This window comes from Syngnathoides biaculeatus, chromosome 22 (assembly GCF_019802595.1).
Source record: "Syngnathoides biaculeatus isolate LvHL_M chromosome 22, ASM1980259v1, whole genome shotgun sequence".
NCBI lineage: Eukaryota > Metazoa > Chordata > Actinopteri > Syngnathiformes > Syngnathidae > Syngnathoides > Syngnathoides biaculeatus.
In genome coordinates, this window is record NC_084661.1 from 2,106,415 (window position 1) to 2,134,163 (window position 27,749).

At 40.2% G+C, this 27,749-nt stretch overlaps 1 protein-coding gene across 5 annotated transcripts in view; it reads left to right on the forward strand.

Moving 5' to 3' along the window:
- The window catches only part of abcc3 (ATP-binding cassette, sub-family C (CFTR/MRP), member 3), a 66,083-nt gene that overhangs the window by 2,055 nt on the left and 36,279 nt on the right, over window positions 1-27,749 (forward strand). For all 5 annotated transcript variants that reach the window (XR_009793549.1, XM_061809917.1, XM_061809916.1 and 2 more), the window contains exons 2-11: window positions 5,051-5,227; window positions 5,842-5,967; window positions 13,811-13,948; window positions 16,637-16,762; window positions 18,569-18,630; window positions 19,154-19,285; window positions 22,578-22,820; window positions 24,691-24,868; window positions 24,994-25,155; window positions 27,243-27,335. Coding sequence is in view for 4 of the 5 variants with exons in the window: in XM_061809917.1 (XP_061665901.1) it covers window positions 5,051-5,227; window positions 5,842-5,967; window positions 13,811-13,948; window positions 16,637-16,762; window positions 18,569-18,630; window positions 19,154-19,285; window positions 22,578-22,820; window positions 24,691-24,868; window positions 24,994-25,155; window positions 27,243-27,335 (1,437 nt within the window). In the remaining variant the exon portion in view is untranslated. The remainder of the gene's footprint in view (window positions 1-5,050; window positions 5,228-5,841; window positions 5,968-13,810; window positions 13,949-16,636; window positions 16,763-18,568; window positions 18,631-19,153; window positions 19,286-22,577; window positions 22,821-24,690; window positions 24,869-24,993; window positions 25,156-27,242; window positions 27,336-27,749) is intronic.

Sequence of the window (27,749 nt, forward strand, 5' to 3'; positions counted from 1 at the left end):
AGCAGCTGTAAAGCGTCGGCCTCACAGTTCTGAGGACCAGGGCTCGATGCCGGCCCTCCCTGTGTGGCGTTTGCAAGTTCTCCCCGTGTCTGTGTGGGGTTTCTCTGGGCACTCCTGTTTCCTCCTCCATCCCCAAAACATGCATTAATTGGACACTCTAAATTGCTCCTAGGTGTGATTGTGAGTGCGACTGTTGTCTGTCTCCATGTGGCATGCAATTGCAAGGCAACCACTTCAGGGGTACCCCGCCTCCTGCCCGTTGACAGCTCGGATAGGCTCCAGCTCTCCTGCGACCCATGTGGCGATAAGCGGATAGGAAAATGGACGGCTGGATGGATGGATGAATAGCCAGAATACTGCACTGTTTTTCTGTGTTGCAATAGGTTAAGTACCTACAGTAGTTTTATGGTTGTGATCACACTTATCTTTCATTGGTTTCAATTGTACCATAATTCACACATACACATGTGCACGCACACACAAAAGTAAAAAAAGTGTGAAGATAATCATTTTGTTCTTCATTCAGTATAATGGATGTTGAGGTGCTGCAGTAACGCTTGCTAGCACATGCTCTTTTTTGAGTGAACGTAGTGGTGTATTTTTCTGAGCATTTTAGCCATGTTCAGAATTGCGCAATTAATGGGTATTTGGATTTGTTTTGGGCGGACCTAAAACACCATGCAGGAGCACAATGATGGTCAAACGCTCTAAATCAAAGTTTAGGAAAGCAGAACGGAAGTGGATAAAAACAAAACTCCAAATTGACTATGACGTCTACTGAGTGTGTTTTTGTAATTTTAACCAAGGCAACACTTTTCTGAAATTAATAGCAAGAACCTCAATAATAGGACTGTTTCTAAGTGTAGCTCAGTGAACAATCAAGAGCAAGGAGAAAATAAAATAAAAATTGATGGCAAAGAGAACAGAAACGAGTGTGCAAATCGGAAAGTTTTGCAAAAGTGAGCAAGGATTGTAATTGTGTGCACACTCTCGCTTTTTTATATTTGCCCACTATGCTCATTTCCACGCAGTTCGAGCTCTCATTTTTTTTATAGTGACCTGAAACCACAGTAAATTTGCTTCTGTGACAATTTTTTTTGTTTTCTGCTGCAGGCCTCAAATTCATAACTAATCGATAGTCAAAAAGAAAAACAACCCCCCCAAAATAAAAAAATATATATCCTGAATATATATTATTCAGAACAAAAAACTGTTTATCAGTTTGAATGTTAAACGTCCCATCTTTGTTGTGTATTTAGTTGAATACAGGTTGAAAATGACTTCAAAATTATTCTCTATGTGACAATTTTTTAATTCATTCCAAATTTGATCAATACTGTGTACAATTTCTAATGTGCAAAAAGTATACAAGGGTTGCCGATTTAAAGATTTTTTTTTGTATTTAAAGTAAAACTAGTCTGTGTTATGCTTGTAAAATGTGACAATATTGTTTCACATTATGTATTTAACTTGTAATTGGTCAAATACAAGTATTTATGTACTCTTCAAAAACTCCCTACATTTATCAAAAGGGTACTCTTGTAAACGTGAGGGGAAAATTGTCACAAGGAAGAGGCGCACAGCTGAAAATGCAACTTATATTTCTTGCATACAGTTGCATTTTTGATGCAGAATTGAAACTGAAAGGGAAGAAGCTAAATAAAGAACCAAGAACAGACCAGAAGGGATGTTTTGTGGGAAATCATCGCCCGTCTCGTGCATCACAAAAAAAAAACACAAAAAAAACAACCTTGTTCAAAAAATCATGTCATGGTGGGATGCTCTATGCAAACCATAAACTCCTTTCAACTTTTAAATTAGTAACATCGCTGTAGGGCAGTCCTTCTCAAATATTTTCACCCCCCTGCAAGAAGAAAACAATTCACCCCCCCTGCTCTCCGCCGGGACTATATTATCATTTGTCTATTAAATTATTACAAGTACAGCTCTGCATCAGATTGTATCCTTATTAACATTAAAGAAAACAAAAAATAAATTAGAAAGAAATATAGTTCAACTTACAACAAAGAATAACTTTATTAACATTGTTTTAAGATGATTTTAAGCTCATCAATTTGCCTGAAATAAAAAAAATCTTTTTAAACTAAATATTTTTGACTGATTTATGATCATGAAACATAAAATTAAATAAAATCAATAAATAATAACTTCAAATTCAGTTTTGGAACATTAAGTCACCAGCACAGTATAGAAAACACACTAACCTACAAAACAAAACTGAATAAATCTGCAATGCTGTGGGTTTTTTTGCACTGAGCAATTTTGTACGCTATCTTGTACTGTATGATGCTTACAGTGCTCGCTGGTTTACTGAAAGCCCAAGTGACTTGCCTTTAACCATTCTAAAATAGATAAGGCCTACCAAGCAAACAGGTCAGTGGGTGATGCAGTGAACATGGGACTGCACTTCACCGTAGAACACATAGACATTGTGGGGAACTACGCGAGGATCTGTTCGTGTACTTCAGCTCTGCACTCAACACCCTCATCCTCGAGGTCCTCTCCTCCAAGCTTCTTCAGCTTAGTGTCTCGCCTGCCATCTGCCTTCTCCTGCAATATCAGTGTGTGACCTCACAAATATGCTCTGGAAAGAGTGCGCAAAAATTCTGATAAAATCACTCCTAAACGTTGTTGAAAGCATGCCCACAAAAAGTTGAAGCTGTGATAGCTGTAGAAAGGGTAAACCAACCCCAGATTCAAATGGAATGTCATCTAAAATCATATTTCAGTCAAGGCAAGTGAGCAAGTACTTCTTAAAAATTGTTTATATCTGGAAGAATTTGGTCTGATCAACATGATTTGCTCTTGATATTTCAATTACAGTTGGGAGTGTTTTTTTTTTTAATATTTAGAGCAGCATTATTATTGCGCTTTCACCAGGTGTTGCTCGGTTATCCACAACACTTTAAAGCATCCCATGATGATGATTCTCACGGTGACATGACTGTAGGAAAGTGTCGTGACATTTTCTTGAAAGGCTAAAATGGAATCTAGTTTTCATAATTTAGCATATAGCATGTTTTCATAATTCTGTACTCTTTGCTAATCCATCTAAACTTCCCAGGAGATAGAGGAATCATACACATTTATATTGAGCTGTGGCCCAGGTGTAAATTGTCTTAACAAAACATCTCAAAATATATTTACTGAAAAATCCAAAGACTTTCTAATCGGATGATATCCTTATTAAAATACAAGCACAGTTAAAGACCGGTCCAGTATAGTAGTTTACTGCAAACTGTGGTAATTATACGTGTACTACTTAGACAAATGAAAGTCATACAAAATGTTAGCAAAAAAATAAACCCACATAGATCCACTTCATCCACACTTTAAACCTAAAATACTGAAATTTAAATGATAAAACATTACAAATCTTTTACTCATTTTACACAAACTATTCAGTGATTGGTTAAAATAAGCGACATATCTATCGTGATAGGATTATTTATTTTTGTAAAGCCAAAGGTATGATCATAGAAAACCTGTTTGTCAGGGGTGTAAAACCGACGTTAGATACAGTATTTGGCAAAATACTTTATATGAATTCTTACATCTGGAAATATTCAATAAATTAAAATGTGTCAATAAAAAAATAGTTGAAATAATGTCTGCTTGTTGTTTTTTTTTTTTAACCTGATCAACTAATGCTTTTATGTTTTGAAAAAGGGGTAAAACTTTTGCTTCATTCTGCAGTTTCTGTTTGTCTATACTGTCTTTTTCCCCCCCTATTTTTCTTGCGTTGTTTGTGGGGAAAAAAAGATGAACAGAAACAAATGACTCAATACCCACCGGCTAAATTTATGACCTTTCACCCCCTACATGCCTCAGTTGATGGGAGTGGTGATACATGGAAAGTGACTGAGGAGTGCCATCTGTGTTTATCTTACTTCAATCTGTGGGTTGGCCCCTGTGTTTTTTCAGGAACACTGATAATGAACACACATCGCTATATGATTCATGTAGTGTTTACTTTTACCTATGGATCTTACTTGGCTCCAATTGTTATTGTGGTTTATTCACATAGAAAATATGGGTTTCAAACATTTGAACAACACGGCATAACAAATGTACACAGCAGTTGTAGCTCGTTCTTAAAAAATAATTTTACTGGCATTTGTGTTTTCGAGTTATTAAGCCAAAAAAAAAAAAAATCATGGGCAGTGTATATCACTAGTTTCTATAATGTTTAATACACCCGAGTAGAAGAACTTTGATATTTCAATGTCAAAATTGAAATTGCATTGTTTTCCTTGAAATTTCAGTTACTCTTTTAAAAGACTGAAAAAATACTGTAGTAAATACACATTAAGATTAATAAGTCAATTATATTTCCTTTCCTGAACAGATGAAGATAGTTTTCATAATATGGCTTCCTATGGAGTCACTGATGGTGTAATGGTGCATTTGCCTGACTTTAGTGCAGGCAGTGTGGGTGCGAGTGGTTGTCTGTCTATATCGGCTCTGTGGTTGACTGACAAGGAGTTGAGTTCAGTTCACTCGAAGTTAGCTGGGATAAGCTCCAGCATCCCGTGAACCCGAATAGGATAAGTGATATTGAGAGTGGTTGGATGTTTTTTTTTTTCGTTATTGCTGATTAATTTCTTGCTTCTTAAAGAAAGACTGTAAGCCGGCTCGAATTTTGGTATTGTATTCAATTGTATATGACTATATATTACAAATTATAAGGCATAAGGATAAGGGACAAACAAATGTAAAATCCTGTTCTGGGTATTAGTTTAGAACAGTGCATTGAAACATTAAAATTTTGCTTTAATGCTTAAGTACTTGAAAATTATCCTAATTGGAATCGACCATTAAAAGAAATCAGGGAAAATGTAATTACATATCAATCTAGAATGCATTCAAAATTATTATTTACTTCAAAATGGTTACACCATACCAATAGCTGATGTTGGTGTGTCTGTGCTGTACTGTGATATGATAATAATGCTATTGGTTTATGTTATATAAGAGATGCTGGTCCCAATACTCAAGTGTTGTCCCTGTTTTTGCTTTTTTTTTGCAGGTAGCCAATCAGACGCTCCACACAGATCAGCCCGACCTCCCTTTGTGTTTCCAACTCACTGTCCTTTCATGGCTGCCGTGCATTTATCTATGGGGTGTCTCCCCCATCTACCTCTTCTACCTAAAGAAGAACAACAGAGGCTACATCATGATGTCAATCATGAACCGCTTCAAAACGGTGAGAGAGCCCAACTGCCCCATTGGAGAGAAGGGCTACAAAAATAGATATCATCATATCCAACTCATTGGTCCTACCAACAGGGCTTCTCAAATCTTGTGTCCGCAGATACAACATACAATTTTCCCTTTCTGAAAATAAGATCATGTCTTCTGTGGCCTCATTTGTGGGAACATGATCTCTCTTCATGCTCTGCAAGTCCCAATCAACTGTCCTTTAAAAGTCAGCTGCAAAAGGACCCCGTCAACTATAATTTTTACATTACTCTTGTGCGGTGATTAGGGTTAGGTTGGAAGCCTTCTGAAGTAATAAATGCACTAATTCAGAAACAACATTAAAACGACACATATCATTCGATATTTTCTATTTTATAATTTTATTAATTCTGACACTAGTAATTTAGAAATCCTGTATCAGTACTCGGCCACGACCCTAATTAAGAAAATGAATGGATGTGTACAATGTAATATAAATCCAGACACTCCATAATGTTCAAATTAGTTTCATGCCTGGTGAAAGAAAAATATCAGGCTTATTTCTCTATTTGTTATGTTATTTATTGATTTCTGTCACCCCGTGTTCATTTCTCCTCTTACACTGGCTATCCTTCTCAGGTATTTGGCTTGCTGTTATGGGTTGTTTGCTGGACAGATCTCTTCTACACATTCCATGAAACGCAGCAGGAAATCAGTCAACCGCCCATTTTCTTTATCACCCCGCTTGTGCTTGGCATGACTATGGTAAGAAAACACCCACTTTTTACTCATTGATAAACATGAGTGTGATTGAACTCTAAAGTTTTCAGACATACTGTTCACAAAACACATTTTGTACTTGTATTTTTTCATCAGCCAAAGTTATAAATGACCACTGCTATGCAGACTCACTTGCTATTGAATCAAAGCCAACTACTACATTCAGGCTATACAAATAAAGATAGATGAAGAAAATTCAGTGAAGAGTTCACATCAGATGAGACCGTGTGATTAAAAATCACAAAGGGTGTATCGTACAAAGTTACATGTGCATAACGCATGCTGATTTAAGTTAAATGGAGTCACAAAATTAATGCTTGTCATAAAGTTCATGTAGAGTAGGTCTAATATTTTTGTCTGATGTTACTCAACACTTAAGCAGACCATGAAATTTACCGATTCCTGAATCCCTAGATGAGCAAGCTTGTAAAACACACAAGATTCCTGATTGCCCAAGCATATGAAAAAAAAAACATTGTTGTATGTATGGACACCACAGTATTCACAATATGGCAAAATTAAAAGTGTCTTGATATTGTCATGGCCTTGTCTTGGCATAAAATAATGAGCTGCTGTGCATAAAATGTAGATATGTATCATCTATGTAAAGCCAAGCCGCTTAGCAGGGGTGCTACAGCACTTCACTTCCTCATTTGAGTATAAATGCACCTGAATGGATTTGTCACACATGTGACCATGTGAGAAGGTTGAAAGAAATGCACTGGTTGGCTGACTGGCCTTTGTGATCTCAACGTTGAGTGGAGTAAGTTAGCGTCGCAGCTTATTACCGCATATTACATTGGTCAATAATGGTGTGCAATACTGTACTGCACATTTTGTTATTTTGATATTGATCCAATACCAAGTCATAGAGAATCGCCAATACCGATTTTTTTTCAAAACTTAAAAGGTGCATAAATAAAGACATTTATGTTTTTGTGGTTTTTAATTTTTCATTACTGAATGTGTAAAACCCAGGACAGAATTAAGTTTCTTGGTAAATAGAACATACCTTATAACATCATAACTTTTTTCCAGAAAGCAATACAACAATCACAAACAACACAACATTTTCGCATCTTAAATGAATTGTGTCATGACCCATCCGAACGGGGGTAGGACCCAAATGCAGGAGTACACGGGAGACGCAGAGGTACTGCGGGAAAAGCGTTTATTAATCCAAGGTCGGGGATCGGGCAGGCAGTCAGGTACAGTAGCGGTAATCAGGACGTCGGGCGTAGAGAGCAGGTTAGCGGGCAGGCAGGAGTTGGTACGTGGGAGAACGATCAAGGAAGCCGGAAGTGTCAAAGGATTCAGGCTTACGGGGTCGGTCGGAGAACAGACGGAGGTCGGTACACACAGGAATACGATCAGAGATACAGGGGTGCTCGAACGGGGCATGAACCTTAACGATCTGGCCGAGGACCAGTCGTCACCGGGTCCTATAAGTACCGGACGTAATCAGCCAAAACAAGGTGCAGGTGTGTGCCGACTACTTGGCTGGCCACGCCCAGCCTGGGCAGGATGCCAGGATCATGACAAATTGCAGAAACTACTGTTCAAATACTCCTATACAAAATTGAATAAAATCTATCCCTTCTGTGCAAGCTTTTGTTTTTGAAGAAAAAAAAAAAAAAAAAAAGACCTTAATAGAAAAATAAGCCACCTTGTTCAGAAAAAAAACGATTTGTTTACAAATGATAGCTTATTGTTTTTACACTTTTTACTTTTAACACACTTCTGGGACAAAATACAATACATAATAGTATTTTAATATAAACTCCATGGTATATCACACACATGATGTATTATGCAAATGTTTAAACATAATTGATACTTTTTGAGCTGGCTGAAGTCACAAATAAACAGATTACATTTTAAAATTCATATTTACTAATGGCGTGGGACGGTGGCTCAGCTGGTAAAGCATTGACCTCACAGTTTTGAGGTCCCGGGTTCAATCCTGGACCCGCCTGTGTTGAGTTTGCATGTTCTCCCCGTGCCTGCGTGGGTTTTCTCCGGGCACTCCAGTTTCCTCCCACATCCCAAAAAACATACATTAATTGGACACTCTAAATTACCCTTAGGCGTGATTCTGAGTGTGATTCTATGTTCCCTGTGATTAGCTGGCAAGCAGTTCAGTATGTACCCCATTTCCTGCTGGAGAGAGCTAGTATAGGCTCCAGCACTCCCGCGATCATTGTGAGGATAAGCGGCTCATGTAATGGATGGCTAAATATAAACAATAAAATATTACATATTTCCAACAGTTATCCACACCTGGACATTCTCTTACATTCTGAAAAACGTCTGCTAATTATCTCTGTCTCTGAATTGTGGGTCTGGCATTCGAGCCATGGGCTGGGGTTTGTGTGTGTGTGCGTGTGTGTGTGTGTGTGTGTCTGTGTGTGTGTGTGTGTGTGTGGAGGGTGCGGGGCGGGGGGTGTGGGGCGTGGTGGATTTCTCTCTCGATTTCTGCATGTCATTGTTTTCTTTGGCTTGGTTGTTCATGTGTTTATATAAAATTGGGATGTTGCCAGTTTACATTACATCCTTTTTGCAATAGTCCCTGTCCAAGCGCTTAACTTCACAAGGGTTGCGGGAGTGTTGGAGCCTAACCCAGCAAACATAAGGCGAAAGGCAGACTGCACCCTGAACTATTCACAACTCCGTGCAGTTGCCAATGTGTCATTTTCGACCTGAAAATATAACTACATGGCGCTTCTCTTCTTCTGACATTCTTCAGCTCACAGTACTGTGGATGCAACTTGTTGGGTGTGTTTGTGTCCGCGTGTGTGCGTGCATGGGGGTGCGTGCACGTGTGTGTGTGCTGTACTAGTGGCTAGGGGGAGACCGGGGGCTTGCTTGCTCGAAACACGAGACTGGGAAGGAGGAGCCTTCAAGTTCCATGTTGAGACAGAAACTGTGAGTCTGGTATCCTCTGTTTGAGGAAACCAAAGCAATGCATGATTGAGTGAAACTGAAACTACTGTAGACTTCACACTAATTTTATCATCCTAATCATGTTGGCTGTAAATTGGCTTTTTTTGCTGATGAGACGATCGGTTTTGATGTCATAATTAGCCAATTGATCAGCTCTGACAAAGACATTTACTCCACATCGCCGTCGTGCACCGTATATGTGACTGTTTTTATACTAGTATTTATATAGTTTTTTTGTGTTATTTGACATAAGATTATTAATATATGATGGCCAATAAAGTTATTAAAAAAACAATGTCAGCTGTGTGAGAGAGAGAAAAGGGCTGAGAGAGATGACACGTAATGCACAGATCAGACTACAAGACGTATTTTCTCTTTCACAATTGCACTGTCAGAGTACTGCAATAAAATCTTGCATTCCGATACCACTGCATCTCGTTTTTTTACGATCATTAGACTTTATCTGTTCAACTCAAATGCAATCGGATACATTCATTATCGTGGGGATGACTATGGAAGTAGAGGGTTAGGCTTAGTGCCACCAGGATTTGAATTTGAAATGTAAAGTGAAATGGGATTTGAATTACCACAGAAAACAGAAAAGAAATTTGAAATGTAAAGTGATCACATTTTCAGTAGTTGCTACAATTCGTTGTCTGAAATTCAACTGGCTACAATTTGCTGTCTCAAATTCAACTGGCTACAATTTGCTGTCTAAAATTCACCATCTGTGCCACCAGGCAGAACACCCAGCCAATCGCACATACTAAAAAAACGTAACAGGATTGGTTGGGTGTTAGGTTTTGACCTGAAGTAACCCTGCCTGGTGGCTCAGACAGTGAATTTTAGACAGCAAATTGTAGCCGGTAGAATTTCAGACAGCGAATTGTCCCCAGTTGAATTAACATTGAAAAGTTACACTGAAATCCAACTATTGAAAATGTGATCACTTTACATTTCATATTTAAATCTGTTTTCTGTAGCATTTCAAATTCAAATCCTATTTCACTTTACATTTCAAATTTAAATCCTGGTGGCACTCATCTACTTCCATAGATGACAACACGAGTGGATCACACTGACTGTATTATAGGAAGAAAATGGGGGGGGAAATGTGTGTTTGTAGTCACCAGTGCTCAGGGCAGGGAAGGAGGTTCGTATAAGGCTTGCTTGGGGTATGTTCACATACTCTTTCGATGATACAGCTCACAAGCCCTCAAGAAAAAGTTACATAGCCTTGAAGCTAGTGCTAGTGCTTGTTGTTGTGTGTAAACATGCTGCTGTTCTGTTGAACACATGACCAGAACTGTGAATTCCAATCTTTTTGGAAATAGGCGCATAGTGGTACTTTACAATAGAAAAATCTCAAGGCACACCGACAGACAAAAATGTCACAAAACGTAGATTAATTGCTGTATGTACTAACTGTCATCGAATAGAATACCATCAATTTGTTCTGTCAGTAGAAATAGATCAACAAAGACATTTACAATTACAAACACAACTGTATACACTAGATGAATAAGTAATTTAAATAGACTAATTCCTCCATTTTGTGATTGGCTCCCTCATTGGTTATCATTTTTTCAACTCACTGATCAGTGATTGGGGCCAAAAATCCTGATTGTCTCAAGCCTAAATTACTGCATCAATATTTTCAGGCTCGTATCAATCTGATCCAATACTGATTCAGTCTTGATAATATTGATATTTTCGATTGGCCCGCCTGTCACTATTGGTCAAAGCGTCTCTTCACAATCGATTGTGCAAGATAGTGCCAGTTTGTTTTTCACGCTGGCCTCTGTCACAGCAAATGCAGATCTACGGGCCGGGATTGGTTGCTGTTGACCTCCGTTTCAGTGTGCTCAGTGTGTCGACCACTGGGAACCCCCCTGACTTAGATCTCCATGTGTTGCTGCTGCCACCACTCTCCTCCACTAAATTATTTAACCATATTGTAAAAATATGTAAGAAGAAGGAAAGAAAACCACATGGAGAGGGAATACCAATTGTAACTCCTGTTAACACACAAAGTATAATTCTGTAATTACATTCTATTAGTACCAAAAAAATGAAATAACAAAATGGGTCCACTCCAGATCGTTGCAAAAATATTCTTACATGCGACTCTCTCTTCAAATCTAGTGTCTACATTGCAAATAAAAACATATCACAGAGGCCGCAAGGAAAAATATATAATTTTACAATATCATAAATTCTCTCCTTGAGCAGTCAATGTTCCTAGGAGCTAAGTTATCTGGGGCTTTATGCCCCTGGCAGGGTCACCCATGACAAAAAGATTCCCATTTTCCTTTGCCCAGATGAGGGTCACCTGTGCTCTACACTGGGGCTCAAAATCGAGTGCCTGGTGGATAGGCCTCCACCCATCAGGCCTGGCTGGGCAAAGCCTGAAAGCGTAATGTGGTGCCCCTTCCCATGGGATTACCACCTGTGGGAGGGGCCTGTTGGGGTCAAGTGCATTGTGAGCTGGATGGTGACCAAAGGCAGCGCCCTTGGCAATCCAATCCCGGCTACAGAAGCTCGATCTCGGCACATGGAATGTCACCTCTCCGACAATGAAGGAACACGACTTGGTGTGCAAGGTCGAAAGGTTCTGATATGTCAGGCTCTGCTCCACACACATCTTGGGCCTTGGAACCAGTTTTCTCATGATGGGTTGGACTCTCTTCCACTCTGAAGTTGTCCATGGTGAAAGGCGCCAAGCAAGTGTGGGTATGCTTATTGCCCCCTGGCTCGACACCTGTACAATGGAGTTCTTCCTGACTTTGGTTTGTGCCTGTGCACTAAACAGTAGTAGTACTCTTCCTTTTTGGAGTCCATGGAGGGGGTGCTGGAGAGCACTCCCGCTGCGGAGTTCATTGTTCTACTCCGGGGCATCAATGCTGATTTGGACAATGACAGTGAGACCTGGAGGTCTGTGATTGGGAGAAACAGAACCCAAATGGTGTTCTGTCATTGAACGTCTATGGTGACTCTCCATAATGAACACCATGTTTAAGCATAAGAGTGTCCACACTTGCACTTGGCACCAGGACACTCGAGATTTCTGTTTGATGATCGACTTTGTCGTCGTGTCATCGGACTTGTGGCTGCATGTCTTTGAAACTCTGGTGAAGAAAGGGGCAGAGTTGTCAACTAATCACCACCTGGTGGGGAATTGACTCCTCCGTAGAAATTGCGTCGTCCGCGTCGCTGACCAATCAGAGGCCAGAGATCTGCATAAACCACGCTGCTTTTTGGACTGATCTGACTGCACAAACGTGTCTCTTTTGGGCGGCTCCCAACCTAACCTAAACCGGACTTTGTTAGCATGAAGTTATGTCCTATATTTGATTTTCAATTCATGTCTCATATAAATGAATTAGCAGTTCTTCGCTTGCATAATATAGCTACATGTGAATGATTGTCACACTTGATCTGTGTTGAGCGATATTTTGCGATGATCTGATCAATCATGAGTATGCTCTATAAATAGAGCTAACAAATAGTTGTTTCATAAAGTATATGTAAATCCACGAATTACTTTTCCCCTGGCCAAATGTTTAATTCAACATTCTGGCTGGAAATGAGTAACTTCTAGCATACTCTAAATCATTGTGATCAATTATGAATGTAAAACATAGGGTTTCTACACGTTGAAAAAGAGGATGAATTATTCCAGAGAAACGTTTTTGTCAAAATATAAAAATAAGAAACAGATTTTATTAAATAAATATCTGAACAGGAGGGCGACACGGTATTTCAGCTAAAAAGCGTTGGCCTCACAGTTCTGAGGTCTCGGGTTCAATCCCAGTCCCGCCTGTGTGGAGTTTGCATATTCTTGCCGTGCCTGTGTGGGTTTCCTCCGGGCACTCCGGTTAACTCCCACATCCCAAAAACATGCAACATTAATTGAACTCTCTGAATTTCCCCTCAGTGTGAATGTGAGTGTGGCTGTTTTTCTCAATGTGCCCTGCGATTGGGCAGCAACCAGTTTGGGGCGTTCCCTGCCTCCCGCCCGTTGACAGCTGAGATAGGCTCCAGCACAATATATGGATGGATGGATGGATGTCTGAACTTTATATCAACATCTTTTGACTTTGCCATGCATAGAGACACCATATAAAAATAACATTGTCTGGGAGTGCAAATATTTTTTATACAAATGTTCTTCTTGGAGGCCCCATAGCTCAGTGGTTAGAGCATTATTTTGGTAAACCAGGGGTTGTGAGTTCGTATCTCACTGGGGCCTCGACTCCCCAAGAGGGGTGGCGTCAGGAAGGGCATCTGGCGTAAAATCTGTGCCAAACAAATATGAGCGTTCGTCTGAAATGTTACTCTGTGGCAGCCCCTAATGGGACAAGCCGAAAGAAACTTACTTATAAAAATGTTCTTCTTGCTTGATTGTCCGTAATTGATTATTAAGTGTCCTGCTTTCATGTAAAACATTATAATTTGTTTGCTGATTTCCAGTGACCTTAATTAAACCCTGCTTGGAAAGCCATGACCTGCATAACAGATTCTTCGACCCCACTATTATTGTGTTATTTTGTATACTGTAAGCTTTCGTGATTTCCTTTCAAAAGTGTGCCATTATTTTTAACAAGTATGATTTTAATTAAAGACTTTGAGGAAAAAACACCCAATCTAAAAAGAAAATCATGTCAGGCTGTTCACCCTAGATGAACTAGTCGACGGTTATCATAGTAGGTCATGCAGCACAGTGTGTTTAATACGAAGGGAGCAGTCAGCTCAGGCCCTGGTTTGCCTCACGTGCCCTCAAATGCTCTGTCTCAGCTATTCCCAGTCAGTCTCTTCCCCTCCCCCACCTCTGATTCGTTTCTGCTCCTACATAAAAGTATATTCTCCTCACTTTCTCACTCAGCTGCTGGCCACATTTTTCATCCAGTATGAGAGGTTACGTGGGGTCCAGTCCTCAGGCGTTCTCTTCATCTTCTGGTTCCTGTCTGTGCTATGTGCCATTGTGCCTTTCCGCTCCAAGATCCTACAGGCATTCAGCCAGGTGAGAATATGACCTCAAATAACTTTTCACGCGACAGTCATTGCTCTCATCTTAGTCCTTCACTACCCAACTAACGGCTTGTCCCCAAATTCCAAGTGTTGTTTCATTTATTTTCATTTTCTATTGTTACACTACACTTCTGGAACACACCATACTCAAGCTTTCTCAACAACGTCGTGCCTTGAGGAGGTATGAATAAAACGGTTTAATGTGGAAGGCACACAGACATTAAGAAGTCTTGACCCGAGACTATTACTTTTTTTTGATAAGTAGTTTTGCCCCATAATGTCATTTTGTTTATTTTCAGTACATCCCTTAAAACATCATTGTAATACTGATACATACTACAATAACATCTTTCACACAGGCCTGTCTGAAAGGCCACGTAACAATTTTTAAGGCCCTCTGACCTATGTGTAATAAACCGTTGCAGCTTGAGGTTTAAAGTGGCCCCAGCCCATTATCCGGATTCTGACATAGTATTGTTAAAATAACAAAAACTCCACTTTTTTTAATGCCTTGGTAGGGAGCTAAGAGGATGCTTTGCAAGGGTCAGCCCAGGCCACAGCTAAGCAAAGAGGGAATACTAGCCCTGTTGTTTCTAGGGTACTTATCTTACCTCTCGTGCAATACACCACACAAATAAAGCTTACTGCAGATAATTCCTCAGGCAAGCTAGCAGGAAAGACATTCACGTGTACTTATTTCCATTTTTACATGATGTGGACTCTTGTGGGAAGCATAGTCGTCAAGTATGGCGTGATGGTGAACACACTTAGTTACCTTGCAGTCATAAGAGCCAGGTTAAACTTTTCTTTTTAACATTTCTGTGTACTCTTCTTGCTCTCCCCATGTTTCCTCATATACTCTAAATACACAGTTACTGTTAAATGAATAGAATACTCTAAATTCAATTAATATGAACGTGAGTCTCGATGGTCATTTGCATTGTGTATCACACCTACTGTAAAGCGTAAATTAATACTTTGTTCTTTTTCCCAGATACTGAAAATTTTTAAGTGAGTTGAAAGATTATTTAATATTGTATGTGTCCTGTCATGACAGAAAGATAGTATTGATTTAAAAAAATGCTGACAATAATAGCATGCTAAAAAAGTTTGAAATAAATATTTAACAAGATAACATTTAACAAATTGTGCTTTCGTTCCCCAAAAAGAAAATTACATGATCATATGATCACATGATATATAATCATTTTAACGTAAACATACAGAATGGGCAGAGTTGGGAAAGTTAATTTTCTATGCAAATTAGGTCAAAGTTCAGTTCAGCATTCAAAAAACACACTAGTTGTCATGATCCTGCCGCTCCAGCCTGGGCTGGGCGGGTGTCCGCGGTTGCTCTGATTGGGAGGTGCACACCTGCGCCTCATGCAGCCTGATTATCCTGTGTATTTATATGACCCCGATGACAACTGGCTGGCGCCAGTTCGTTGATCTTCATGTCCCGTTTGTATGCTCCGGTATCCTTGATCGAACCTGTGTGTACCGACCTTCGCCTGTTCTCCGACCAACCTTGTAAGCCTGACTCCTTCGTTACTTCTGCCTGCTTGATTGTTCTCCTGTGTACCGACTCCTGCCTGTCCGCTCACCTGCTCTCTTCGGCCGACGTCCCAACTACTGCTGCTGCACCGGACTGCCTGCTCGATCCCCTACCTCTGCATATAATAAACGTTTCTCCTTGAACTACCTGGCATCTTCCGAGTCCTGCATTTGGGTCCTACTCTCGTTCCGATGGGACGTGACACTAGTTCATAGTTCCTTATAGTTTCTTCTCAATATGTTGTTGATTGGCTATTCCCCTTAAAATACTGGCATTTAATTTTTACCCATTCACTCTACACTAGTAGACAACTGCAGCTTTCATCCCACAATCTCAAAAACATGAGGAAAATTGTGTTGCGTGAATGGTGTTTTTTTAAAATGAGGAATTAAAACAAAAACGGGACTTTTGTCCTCAATTTGCAAACAAAAATACGGTAGGACGAGAACGTTAGTGAAAGAACATTGATAACTTTGCATTCCTTGCAGCTTTAACTGAGTATCCATCCACCCATCCATTTTCTGTCCCGCTTACTCACCCCGTAGCCCCTCCCAGCTATCTTTGAGCAAGAGGTGGGGTACTCATTGAATTGGGTGCGAGCCAATTGCAGGGCACATTTAAACAAATAATTCACACTCACATTCACACGTATGGGTAATTTAGAGTTTTAAGTAAAGCATTCTGATATAAATAATAATTATCTAATCAATTTTTACAATTGTGTACTGCATTACGTAACCACCGAGAACACATTCACTCCCATTTGTTGAGTAACTCTGAACGCACCTTGTGCTCTCACAAAGCCGCGGCATGCCTGGCAAGAATGGTGGCCCTGACATGCTGAATCGGTTGCCAAATTCAAAGTTATTCCTGGAAGTTCCCAAATAAACACGACAATCTTGAATAAAACTGAATTTCTGTTCAAAAACTGTTCTTTGACACCAAAGTTTTAGTTCATTGAACTCTTCATTCATGTTCCACTCTGCTGTTTCTTGTTTCATGAGCATAGGTTGATAGAATGCTCATGATCAAGGACATCATGCGAGTCTTTTTTATTTCCTGCTCTGATTATAGCCATCATTTGCATATTTGTGTTTGTGCTTCTGTTTTTTATCCAAATCTCAGGTTGAAGTCACAGACAAGCTGCGCTTCATCACGTTTTACTTCTATTTTGGCTTGGTGGTCTTGGAGCTGATCCTTTGCTGCTTCAATGAGAAACCTCCGCTCTTTTGTAGTGTTGTCACAGACCCCGTGAGTCATCCCTTGCAGTCTCCCTCGAATTTATCTGTGCTCTGCATGTTAGAGCGTGCATAGTATATTGAAGGCGCAGAATGCTTTGAAGATGGTCTTTGCCTGGTAAAGTGGGCCTCACATACAGAGATTGGTTGTTACTGACTGATCAGAGAATATGCACACAGACAAAATACCCAAAGAGTGGTTTCAGGACTACTGTGTGAATGTCAATGAATGGCTGTGCCAAAGCGCAGACTTTAATCTGATTGAACCTCTCTGGAAAGATCTAAAAATGGTTATGCACCAACACACACCATCCAACTTGATAAAGGTTGAGAGGTGCTTCTCAGAGGAATTTGTGACATTGTCCAACGAAAGGTTTTCCATGCTTATGGCATCATATTCGAAAAGACTTTAGAAGGTCCATCAACAGACTATTGGGCAATGTTAATTGTGATATATGTGAGTTCTTGTTGTTTTTTGTTTTTTCTTTTTTAATATACTTCAATAAAACAAATCTGTGCATAGAATTTCAAAGTAGAAAGGAGTTTATTAAATTTTTAGAAAATGTCTGTAGTATAACAAAATGGGGAACAGTTGAAGTCCTCGAAAAACTAGATGCATTATACGGTATAGTTTTTTGCTTTAGTTTGTAGTCCAGCCAATTAACAAACATTTTAGCATTGAGGATCCACAGCAAGAAATGATGTAAATAAGCACACATGCCAACTTTATGTTACCATGTTTCACATTATTATCATCCATCCATCCATCCATCCATTTTCTTAGCCGCTCATCCTCACGAGGGTTGCAGGAGTGCTGGAGCCGACCCAGCTGTCAACGGGCAGGAGGCGGGGTACACCCCGAACTGGTTGCCAGCCAATTGCAGGGCACATTGAGACAAACAGTCATACTCACAATCACACCTATGAGCAATTTCGAGTGTCCAATTAATGTTGCATGTATTTGGGATGTTCGAGGAAACCGGAGTTTCCAGAGAGGACCCACACAGGCTTGGGGAGAGCATGCAAACTCCACACAGGCGGTCCGGGATCGAACCCGGGACCTGAGAACTGTGAGGCCAATGCTTTCCAGCTGAACCACCGTGCTGCCCATTATTATTATTATCCCAGACTTCAAAATTTTGTTTCACATTCTTGCGGCCCTTGTTCTCCTCTTGAATATAATTACACCTCTGACTGTCGCAAATAGCCACATGGAGTGAAAGAATTACAGAAGAAATTCATACTGATGCAAGCAATTTCCATCAGCACTATTCTGTGTAAAATGATCACCCATAGTTCGGTTATTCAGACACATGTACACCTGAAGTGAGTCTGTGCTGTGACGTGAATAAGCTGCATTGCAACCATTTGACCTCCCCAAGCCATCATTGTATTGATTGTAACAAACATTTAAGTACATCAACCAATTTTTGTCAGGGTCACAAGTGGGCTAGGCCTATTCCAGTTTGAGGTACAAGCCAGGAAACAATATGAATCGTTACAATTCTAGCTTCAGCGAGTGTCTTTAACAATAGTACTCTTAGATACTGGCCACCCCAAAAAATCCCTGCAAATGTGAAGCTCAGTTAAAATCATATCTGATTGAGAACTGACACTTCCACAGATGCATAGTATGTGACAGCTGTCAAGTTTATGTGTACTCTCACTTTTCATGGTAATTTCAGTTTATTCGGCATTGATTTAAATATCCAGAGCAGAAGTCTTCCTAGTTCTGACTGGGATTTCTATCCACTTTGTAAGAATAAACGCTTGTGGTTATTCCATTCTTATTTTTAATTTTCATTTTTGTTCTGCCCAGAATGTCTGCCCTGAATCCACAGCTGGTTTTCTCTCAAACATGACATTTTGGTGGTTCACAAGGTTGGTGGCAATTGCTTAATGCAAAATATCCATAAATATGCATGTTGTTGGGATTTTATGTATTTGAGTAACATGAAAAGAAACAGTACATTTTAGCTTTTAGCTTTAGCCATGTATTACTTTTGTTGGTTGTAATTTATTTAATGTAGTCTTGCTTTATTTTAATTTTCTTTCTATTTATTGTTCTCTTTCCCTTTCTTTCTGTATCTTTCTTTCTTTCTTTCCTTCTTTCATAATTTATCCGAGGTTATGACATTTTATTTTTTTCAAAGCACAGTAACAGCTTTCTGTTTTTCCTAAATCAGTCTCCACTTGTTGTAGACATGATAGCAATCTAATTTCCAAGGAAATCTGAGCCTGGAGTACAGATATGGTGGTTAGTGAGTTCTGGGAAACTCAATTAAGCTTTAGGAGAAGTCACTCCTAACAAAATAAGATGCTTGGGTGTTGCATTTGTAAAGAACAATTTTATTATTATTGTTGAATTTGTTAATCAACAATTGCATGTATTCTTTGTTCACAGTATGGCCATTAAAGGATACAAAATGCCCCTCGAGGCCAAGGATCTCTGGTCTCTGAACCAGCGTGACAGCTCCAAGGCAATGGTCCCAAAACTCCTTAAGGAGTGGGAGAAGGAGAAAGCCAAAGCAATGCGGTATTTTACTAACTTTCCAACTATTTGAAGGGACTTGTGTATGCATTTGTTCATGTATATAAGTGATTTTTTTTTACATGCAAAGAAGGCAGATGACTGATGAAAAAGTGCTTATAACAGGATACCTCCAAATTGACATAACAGGGTAATAGTTTATTACTTCATTGGTGATTAATTCCATTGGAACACCTTAACGTTATGTATGTATTGTGGCTATGTTATGAGTGCATTCCTAGAGAAATCCAGAAAATACTAAATTTAGCTTGCACAATGGAATGTGTTAAACCTATGACAAATTGCGCCGGATGATTTTGAAACAGTCGTGACCCAGCAACATGGGGGGGACCCAAATGCAGGAGTTCCAGGCAATGACATGATATTCAAATGGGCTTTATTCCAGAAACATGTCAAAACCAGGTGTAGCTGTGCCCAGACATTTTTACCCCATGATCTACTTATCAACCAGACAGCCTCTCGCGATCAGGGGGGGGACATTTTTTTTTTTTTTTGAATGTCCAATGATGAAATACAATGACAAAAATGACACAAAGATCTATCCACTACAAAAATGCAAAACTTATTTATTTTAAAGTATATTGAGGATTCTTTGTGTGTCAATGTAAGTTTGTGTGCCTTGCATAACCACATGAGCCAATATTGCACAACACAACGTAATTAACTATAAACATTTTTTGTAACTATCTGAGTTCATGTTGATGATCACTAAACACCATACGAATGGAAATGCACACATGGGCTGTGTCACTCACATCTGTGGATTCGTCCAACTGCAGTCAGAAACACTCACAATCTCCGATGTCCTTCCGCACATTAGCTGTGGAAATGTACTCCTTTACAGCTGCAGAGATTTTATCGAAGATAATATTTCCGCCTTGTTTTTAAAAGATTGGAACAACGAGTCAGCTGTGCCTTTTTTACCAACTCTCCGTATTGGAAGGACCTCTTGTTATTAACGATGATGTGACGAACCCGGAACGATGCTTTGGTGGTGGCTTTCGCTGTTGAACTGTATTGTGTGAAAAGTGACTGCTGTGCGACCAATTGGGATTTTAGTTCATTCACTTTTCTCATTGTTAGCTTGCTTTTTGGCAGAATGTTTGCATCGTATTTTCCATGAACAGTTCAAAAATGCTGCTACACATTTCACTCCATTGGCCGATGAGGCACTTCGAAAATTATGGTAAAAAATAAGTCCGCCTCCCATTCTGTATGAAAGTGATTTTTGTTTTCTTATTTACGCCAGCATCCATACTCATGTTTGATAAGATTTCTTAAGCGAGGGCTTAAAATAAGGGGGAACTCGCTGACTAGCATGTTTTCCTGTACTGTCGTTGTTTGCACATGCGCGGTTAGCTAAAGGTCAGAAAAATACAGCTTTCTTTTTTTTTCGGCACGGCATTGCAATCAACCAAAACGCTCTATCGCGATCGACACATTGAGCACCCCTGTCTTAAATAGTGAAAAAAATTTAGTCAATGTCTCTTTTAAATAACGATAAAACAATATTTTTTCCCTGTGTGTTTACAGATAGACAGAAAAAACAAAAAAATTTGTTGTATTCTAAATATTTTAATCAATACCAGCATACAAACTGAATGACATTCACATTAAAAATAGGAACTCTGTAAACTCAATTTTAATAGAATACAGTACTTATAAGATGTGTATCCATGGACTGTATTTCTGAAATTGATATTTTAAAATCTATAGTAAATCTTGAGAGTGATTGAAACATACTTCTGTGTGACCTTATGACAGTATGAGCCCCGCGCATATTATGCATCAGCAGAAAGCATTTCAAATCTCAGTATATGCAAATGCAAAACACAACAAGTCTTGTGAACTCTGGCCTCCATTCAATTGCTTCCTTTCTTTATGCTATAATTTCGCTGTGAGTTTCACTGCTTGAAAGAGCAAATTGTAAAATGATACATCAAAGCTCATTTGTTTTGTAGTCAACAAACCTGTTGGGTGGCTGGCTGGATTTTATAGCACTTGTCCTGCAGATGTCATACAGGTCTTTCAGGGATAGTGACTCCTTATTGCTAGGTTTACATGGCAGCACTGTTATCGCGAAACACTGCAATGTGGGATTTTTGCCATTTTTTCTCACTATTGCAGTGTTGTTAAATTATCTCATGTTCTATCATGGTATCAGGTGACAGGCTGTGGGCGGGTAGGTGTACTCAGTCGCCAAGGCTCAAAGGGGCACGAGGGTTCAGCCCGTGGTCTATACAGACTGCTCCCTTTTACCCGGTCACATTTGAATGGAAAGTTTTTCACGTTCCGGTCAAGGTCTGACATGGTTTTTATGTTCTGTCAAGGCTCTTCACGGCAACTATGATGCAACGTTTGTGGCTTATAAGAAAAGGCAAATGAAGCTTCCCTTGCTGGACCCGGCTTTATAACGCTGAAACGTGCCGGACCGGGCCGTAAACCTTATGCTTCCCATCCCACTAAGGAATATTGTTTACTGGCACATTTTGTTACAACCACGTTTTATTCTGACCAGCTAGGTTTCTCCTACACACTGTGTCTGACGTGGTAAAGGTTTTGCCAGTTTTAAAATTTGACCTGGCATCCATCATCCCACCCCATTTTGTGTTCCTTCGGTTTTGTGCACAAATGCATGATTGCTGTGGCCACAATAATGAATATAGCATAAATGTCATAACCACAACGCGGAGTTGGACCCAAATGCATGACTCGGGAAACGTGAAGGCAGTTCGGGAAACATCTTTATTCAGTCCAGAGTCGGTAACCAGACAGGCAGTCCACGAGAGCAGCAGTGATAATGACGTCAGGCTTATGGGGTAGGTCAGTAAACAGGCAGGGGTCGGTACGCTGGGAGTCAAGATCAGAGTCGTGGAAGTGCGGGAACGAGGCATCAATGGCAACGATCTGGCAAAGCCAGACTGTCCGCTGGGTCCTATAAGTACTGCAGGTAATTAGTGGGGATGAGGCGCAGGTGTGTGTCTCCTGATGACTGCAGGTGTGTTGGGGGACCTGCACAGCCAGAGCTCGGACAGACAGGATCATGACAAAAGGATTAAAACGCAAACTTGAAACTTGCTAGAATTATATTATTATTATTATAATTATTAATATATAATCAAGCTTGAATTCTAACATACAGTAAGTTGTTGTTGTTTTAATTTGTAGTTATTAGTGTTTGCTCATTTTCAAATACTGTATTGTCATATAATTAGGGACATGAAAACCTTTCAGTTTCACCTGCAGGTATGTCCAATTAATGATGTCCTCTTTCTAGTCAACAGAATCCATCCAATCAAGTTTTTTACTCCAAGCCTCCACTATCCACCAGCAACAACATAGTAGGTGAAAGTGTAACTAGCCCAGAAGATGAAGTGCTCCTCTCTGGTCAGAAAGCTGCACCTCGCCAGCCATCGTTTTTACGTGCGCTCATCACAGCCTTTGGACCCTACTTCCTTATTGGTTCAGCTTTCAAGCTTCTCCAGGATGTCATCACATTTGTTAACCCTCAGCTTCTCAGGTGAATAGTTATGGTCACCTATATTTAGGTATGGTAGGGTCAACTCTTGCGTAATTTAAATTTGGCATTTAAAAATTTATCCATTAAAATATCCTCCTTTATTTGCTCAAAAACTCCCCTCTTCACTATTTTGTACTCAGTCCATGAAATAAAAGTATTAGTATGCCTCAATATCTTCCTCTTCATGGCACTGCTCGGGCCCCAACCCCCTGTAATTAGCCCCAGACTCTAAACAAAAACTCGGATCAGTTTTGCCTTTCATATACTGTGGCTAAAGATTGTTTCAGAAGTTTAAATAAATCTCAAGATGCTACACCTCTCTTTGAAAATGAAAATGTGCATGTTTTGAATGGTTCAAAGGAAGCAAAAATCTTCCAATTTATTTTGGAGTAATGTTGTGACCTTTAAGATGATTTCATATGTACAAATCAGTCAGTCGCCTTTTGCTGAAATTTGGCATTTTGAACTCAAAATAAGCAATGTGTGTCTTGCAGATCCAGGGAGTTTTTACTGAGTGGGTGGGGAGTGGTTGCCATCGCCATGGTCACCGTGGTCATCATAGGTTGACAAAACCAGACTTTCTCCATTTCTGCTGTTAAGAAATAACAATAGAAAAAAACAGCAGACAACAACAGAAAAAAAAGCAAAGAAATCAGGCAATTTTTATCTTAGATTTTTACATTTAATGTTTTTCTCTGTGGAGAAAAATTGCTTAATTTGCCTTATTGTACTTGGCAGTCTTCTAGATTGCTTAATTCTTCTTTTCCTTTCGGCTTGTCCCGTTAGGGGTCGCCACAGCGTATCATGTTTCTCCATCTAAGCCTATCTTGTGCTTCTTCCTCTCTAATACCCACTGTCCTCATGTCCTCCCTCACAACATCCATCAACCTTTTCTTTGGTCTACCTCTGGCTCTTTTGCTTGGCAGCACCATCCTCAGCACCTTTCTACCAATATACTCACTCTCTTGCCTCTGAACATGTCCAAACCATCGAAGTCTGCTCTCTCTAACCTTGTCTCCAAAACATCCAACTTTTGCTGTCCCTCTAATGACCTCATTTCTATTTCTATCCAACCTGCTCACTCCAAGCGAGAACCTCAGCATCTTCATTTCTGCTACCTCCAGTTCCGCTACCTGTTGTTTCTTGAGTGCCACCGTCTCTAATCCGTACATCATGGCCAGCCTCACCACTGTTTTATAAACTTTGCCCTTCATCCTTGCGGAGACTCTTCTGTCACATAGAACACCAGACACCTTCCGCTAACTATTCCACCCCACTTGAACCTGTTTCTTCACTTCCTTACCACACTCACCATTTGTCTGTATTCTTGACCCCTAGTATTTGAAGTCGTCCACGCTCGCTATCTCTTCTCCCTGTAGCTTCACTCTTCCCCCGCCGCCCCGCTCATTCATGCACATATATTCTTTTTTACTTCGGCTAATCTTCATTCCTCTCCTTTCCAGTGTGTGTCTCCATCTTTCTAATTGTTCCTCCACCTGCTCCCTGCTTTCACTGCATATCACAATATCATCTGTGAACATCATGGTCCAAGGGGATTCCAGTCTAACCTCATCTGTCAGCCTATCCATTACTACCGCAAACCGGAAGGGGCTCAGAGCGAATCCCTGATGCAGGGAACTAGATTGCTTAATATTTGTTAAAAAAAAAATCTCTGCAGGGGCAGAGGGAATCCCTCAAGGCCCCTTAAAACATTTTTTTTTATTGGTCACCATTTTCATGCATTTGCTATTTAGAGATGTTTAAGCACACAGCACTTAAGGTGGAGAATGCTTTGGATAGCTGCCAAGAATTATGTCTACTGTCAAGAAAAACCGTTTTCGTTGAGTATTCATATTTGCCTTTCTTCCAGAATGTTGATCTCGTTCACAAAACAAAAAGGTGTCCCTGACTGGTGGGGTTACTCGCTGGCCTTCCTCATGTTCTTCACAGCTTTTATACAAACTCTCATCCTCCACCAGCACTTTCAGTATTGCTTTCTCACTGGCATGCATCTACGCACAGCTCTCATCGGTGCTATCTACAGAAAGGTACATACAAGCACATTTCTTCATCATTCTTATTTTAAAAGTAAACAATTTCAGTCTTCAAGTATACTGTATCCCTGGTGTAATTTTGTGACAATGTGTTTGTTGTCTGTGTCTCTCATCTGCAGTCGTTGGTAATAACTAATGCTGCCAAACGCTCATCTACGGTGGGAGAGGTGGTTAACCTGATGTCTGTGGATGCTCAGAGATTCGTGGACCTCACCACCTTCCTCAACATGCTATGGTCTGCTCCTCTCCAGATAATGCTTGCATTGTATTTCCTCTGGCAGGTACGTTAATAAATTACAGAGCAAATGTGCAAAAACACTTGGTTTGTTCAGTCATCTTCTCAGTGTTTTTTGTTTACACCACTTTGATTACAGGTATGAGTCAGTGAACTTGTTGATGTACTTCTTTTGATGGCTTTCTGCCCTCCTAGCGGATAGGGACCCAAGCTCATTGCAGGAATACTGTATACTGGGGAGCATTAACACCTTTCTAAATAAAATAAAATGTTTGCGTTACAATGGAACTGTTCCTCGCAAATGAGGCTGGTCTCACCACCTTACATTGTCCTCAATAAGTTTGAAAATAGCTTCCTGATGAAGCACAAAAATTCAAAGAAAAGAAGACGAAAAAAAGACTATTAAGGGGCTCTATACAACCCCCCCACCCACTTTTTTAAAAGTTTGCTATGACTTCCACTGTAGTTAATCTATTTAATATTTTGCCATCCATGCAAGCACTTTAGATACAGCTATACAGTGTATCCATGCATCCATTTGCTGTACCACTTCACTGTCACGACCCATCGGAACAGAGGTAGGACCCAAGAGTACACGGGAGACGCAGAGGTAATTCGGGAAAAACGTTTATTGTTCCATGGTCGGGGATCGGGCAGGCAGTCAGGTGCAGCAGTGGTAGTGAGGACGTCAGGCGTAGAGAGCAGGTCAGCGGGCAGGCAGGAGTTGGTACATGGGGAATCGATCAAGGAAGGCAGGAGTGTCAAGGGAGTCAGGCTTACGGGGTCGGTCGGAGAACATGCGGAGGTCGGTACACATGGGAATACGATCAGAGATATGGGAGTGCTGCAACGGGGCATGAACCGCAACGACGTGGCGCCTGCCAGTCGTCCCCATGGTCCTATATACACCGGGGCCAATCAGCCAGCATGAGGCGCAGGTGTGTGCCTCCCAATGAGCGCGACCACATGGGCACCCGCGCATCCAAGGCTGGACCGCTGGGATCATGACATTCACCTCACTCAGGTCGCGAGTGAACTGGAGCCTATCCCAGTGTAAGACAGTGAAACACCACTTTGCCCTAAACTGGTCGTGAGCCAATCACAGGGTGCAAACAGTATAGACAAACAATCATTCACACACACTTTTGCAATACACCTCAGGACAATTTCTTCCTTAAATTACTCTAAATAACATTTTTTTTTTAAATCTAGGAAGAAACCACAGTACTGTATTTGACTCTGCTGTGACGGATAAAAAAAATGAAAGCAAGGGTTGCACTTACAACTTGACTTCAGCAGCTTTTTTTCAATATTTTAACATGTTATATAATAATACAGTAGGTTCATGGTTGTGCGTTTATGAACTAAGACTAGATGACTAGAAATATTCTCCAAACTACTATAAGTTTAGGAAGTATTCAAACTAAAATGAGAGACTTCCAAAGGAAACAAATATTTCCTTCATTTCATTTCAGAAAACCCCTCCTCTGTTTGGGTGAATGACCCATTTTAAAGTCAAGTCCTTCCTGACCACCTTTCCCAGGTTTTTCACTGACATGTCTCAAAATGTAGTCATCTATAGATCAGATGTTAGTGCACTGGCCACTTGTCACACAGCAAAACTTACAAGCACCCTAGATCAAGTCACATGATGGTCGTGGGCTACCTTACGGTCATCATCATTTTAATAAATAAGCCACAAATTTCATGGTTGTCATAATCAATGCTAACCTAGCTCTACATAGGGCTAATGAAATCTTAGTGAAGTACATAAATATTGATCTCACTGATTTGCGCTACGTTCATTTGACCTTGTCTTGGGTCCTACTTGGCTACATACTGTGGGTCATCTCCAAAGAGCGACGTCCATGATACAATGATTATAAGTCTCAGTGCTCCAATCACCGTTGCTCGCGTTGCTGTTCTGGATGAAATTTGGGAATTATGCTGTCAGTAGATTATCATATAGAACAAAAGCGTTTGCTTTACTCAAACATCAACCTCTAAATAGCAGAATTAGAGAAATTTATAATTTTGCAGCGCTGTTTACATACACATATACTGTGCATATCCTTCTTTGCGTCAATGCTTTTACCTGGTGTGCATGTGTAATTATCTGGAACTATGTTACAGAATCTGGGCCCCTCGGTTCTGGCTGGAGTTGCTGTCATGATCCTACTAATCCCACTAAATGCTATTATTGTCATGAAAAGCCGTTCCTATCAGGTATTGACAGACAGGTCATTTATACCTTGTTTCAATGTAATTCTGTCATTGTACTTTTCTTACGACGTTATCCAGTGAGGTTAAAATCATTTTGCCAAGATCAGAATAACACTGTGAACTACAACTACTAAGGCATGGTGGGCAAGAAATTTGCACATCTGCCTCACAGTTTTGAGGATGTTGGCTCAAATCCATCCTCATCTGTGTGGAGTTTGCATGATCTCCCTGTGCCTGCGTGGGTTTTCTCCAGGGTTTTCTCCCTCATCTCCAAAACATGCACAGTAGGTTAACTGAAAACTCAAAATTGCCCATTACCAATTGGCTGGCCAGTTCAGGATGTAAAGATATGTGGGATAGACTCCAGCATGCCCGCGACCCTAGTGAGGATATGCAGTATGGAAAATTAATGACTGA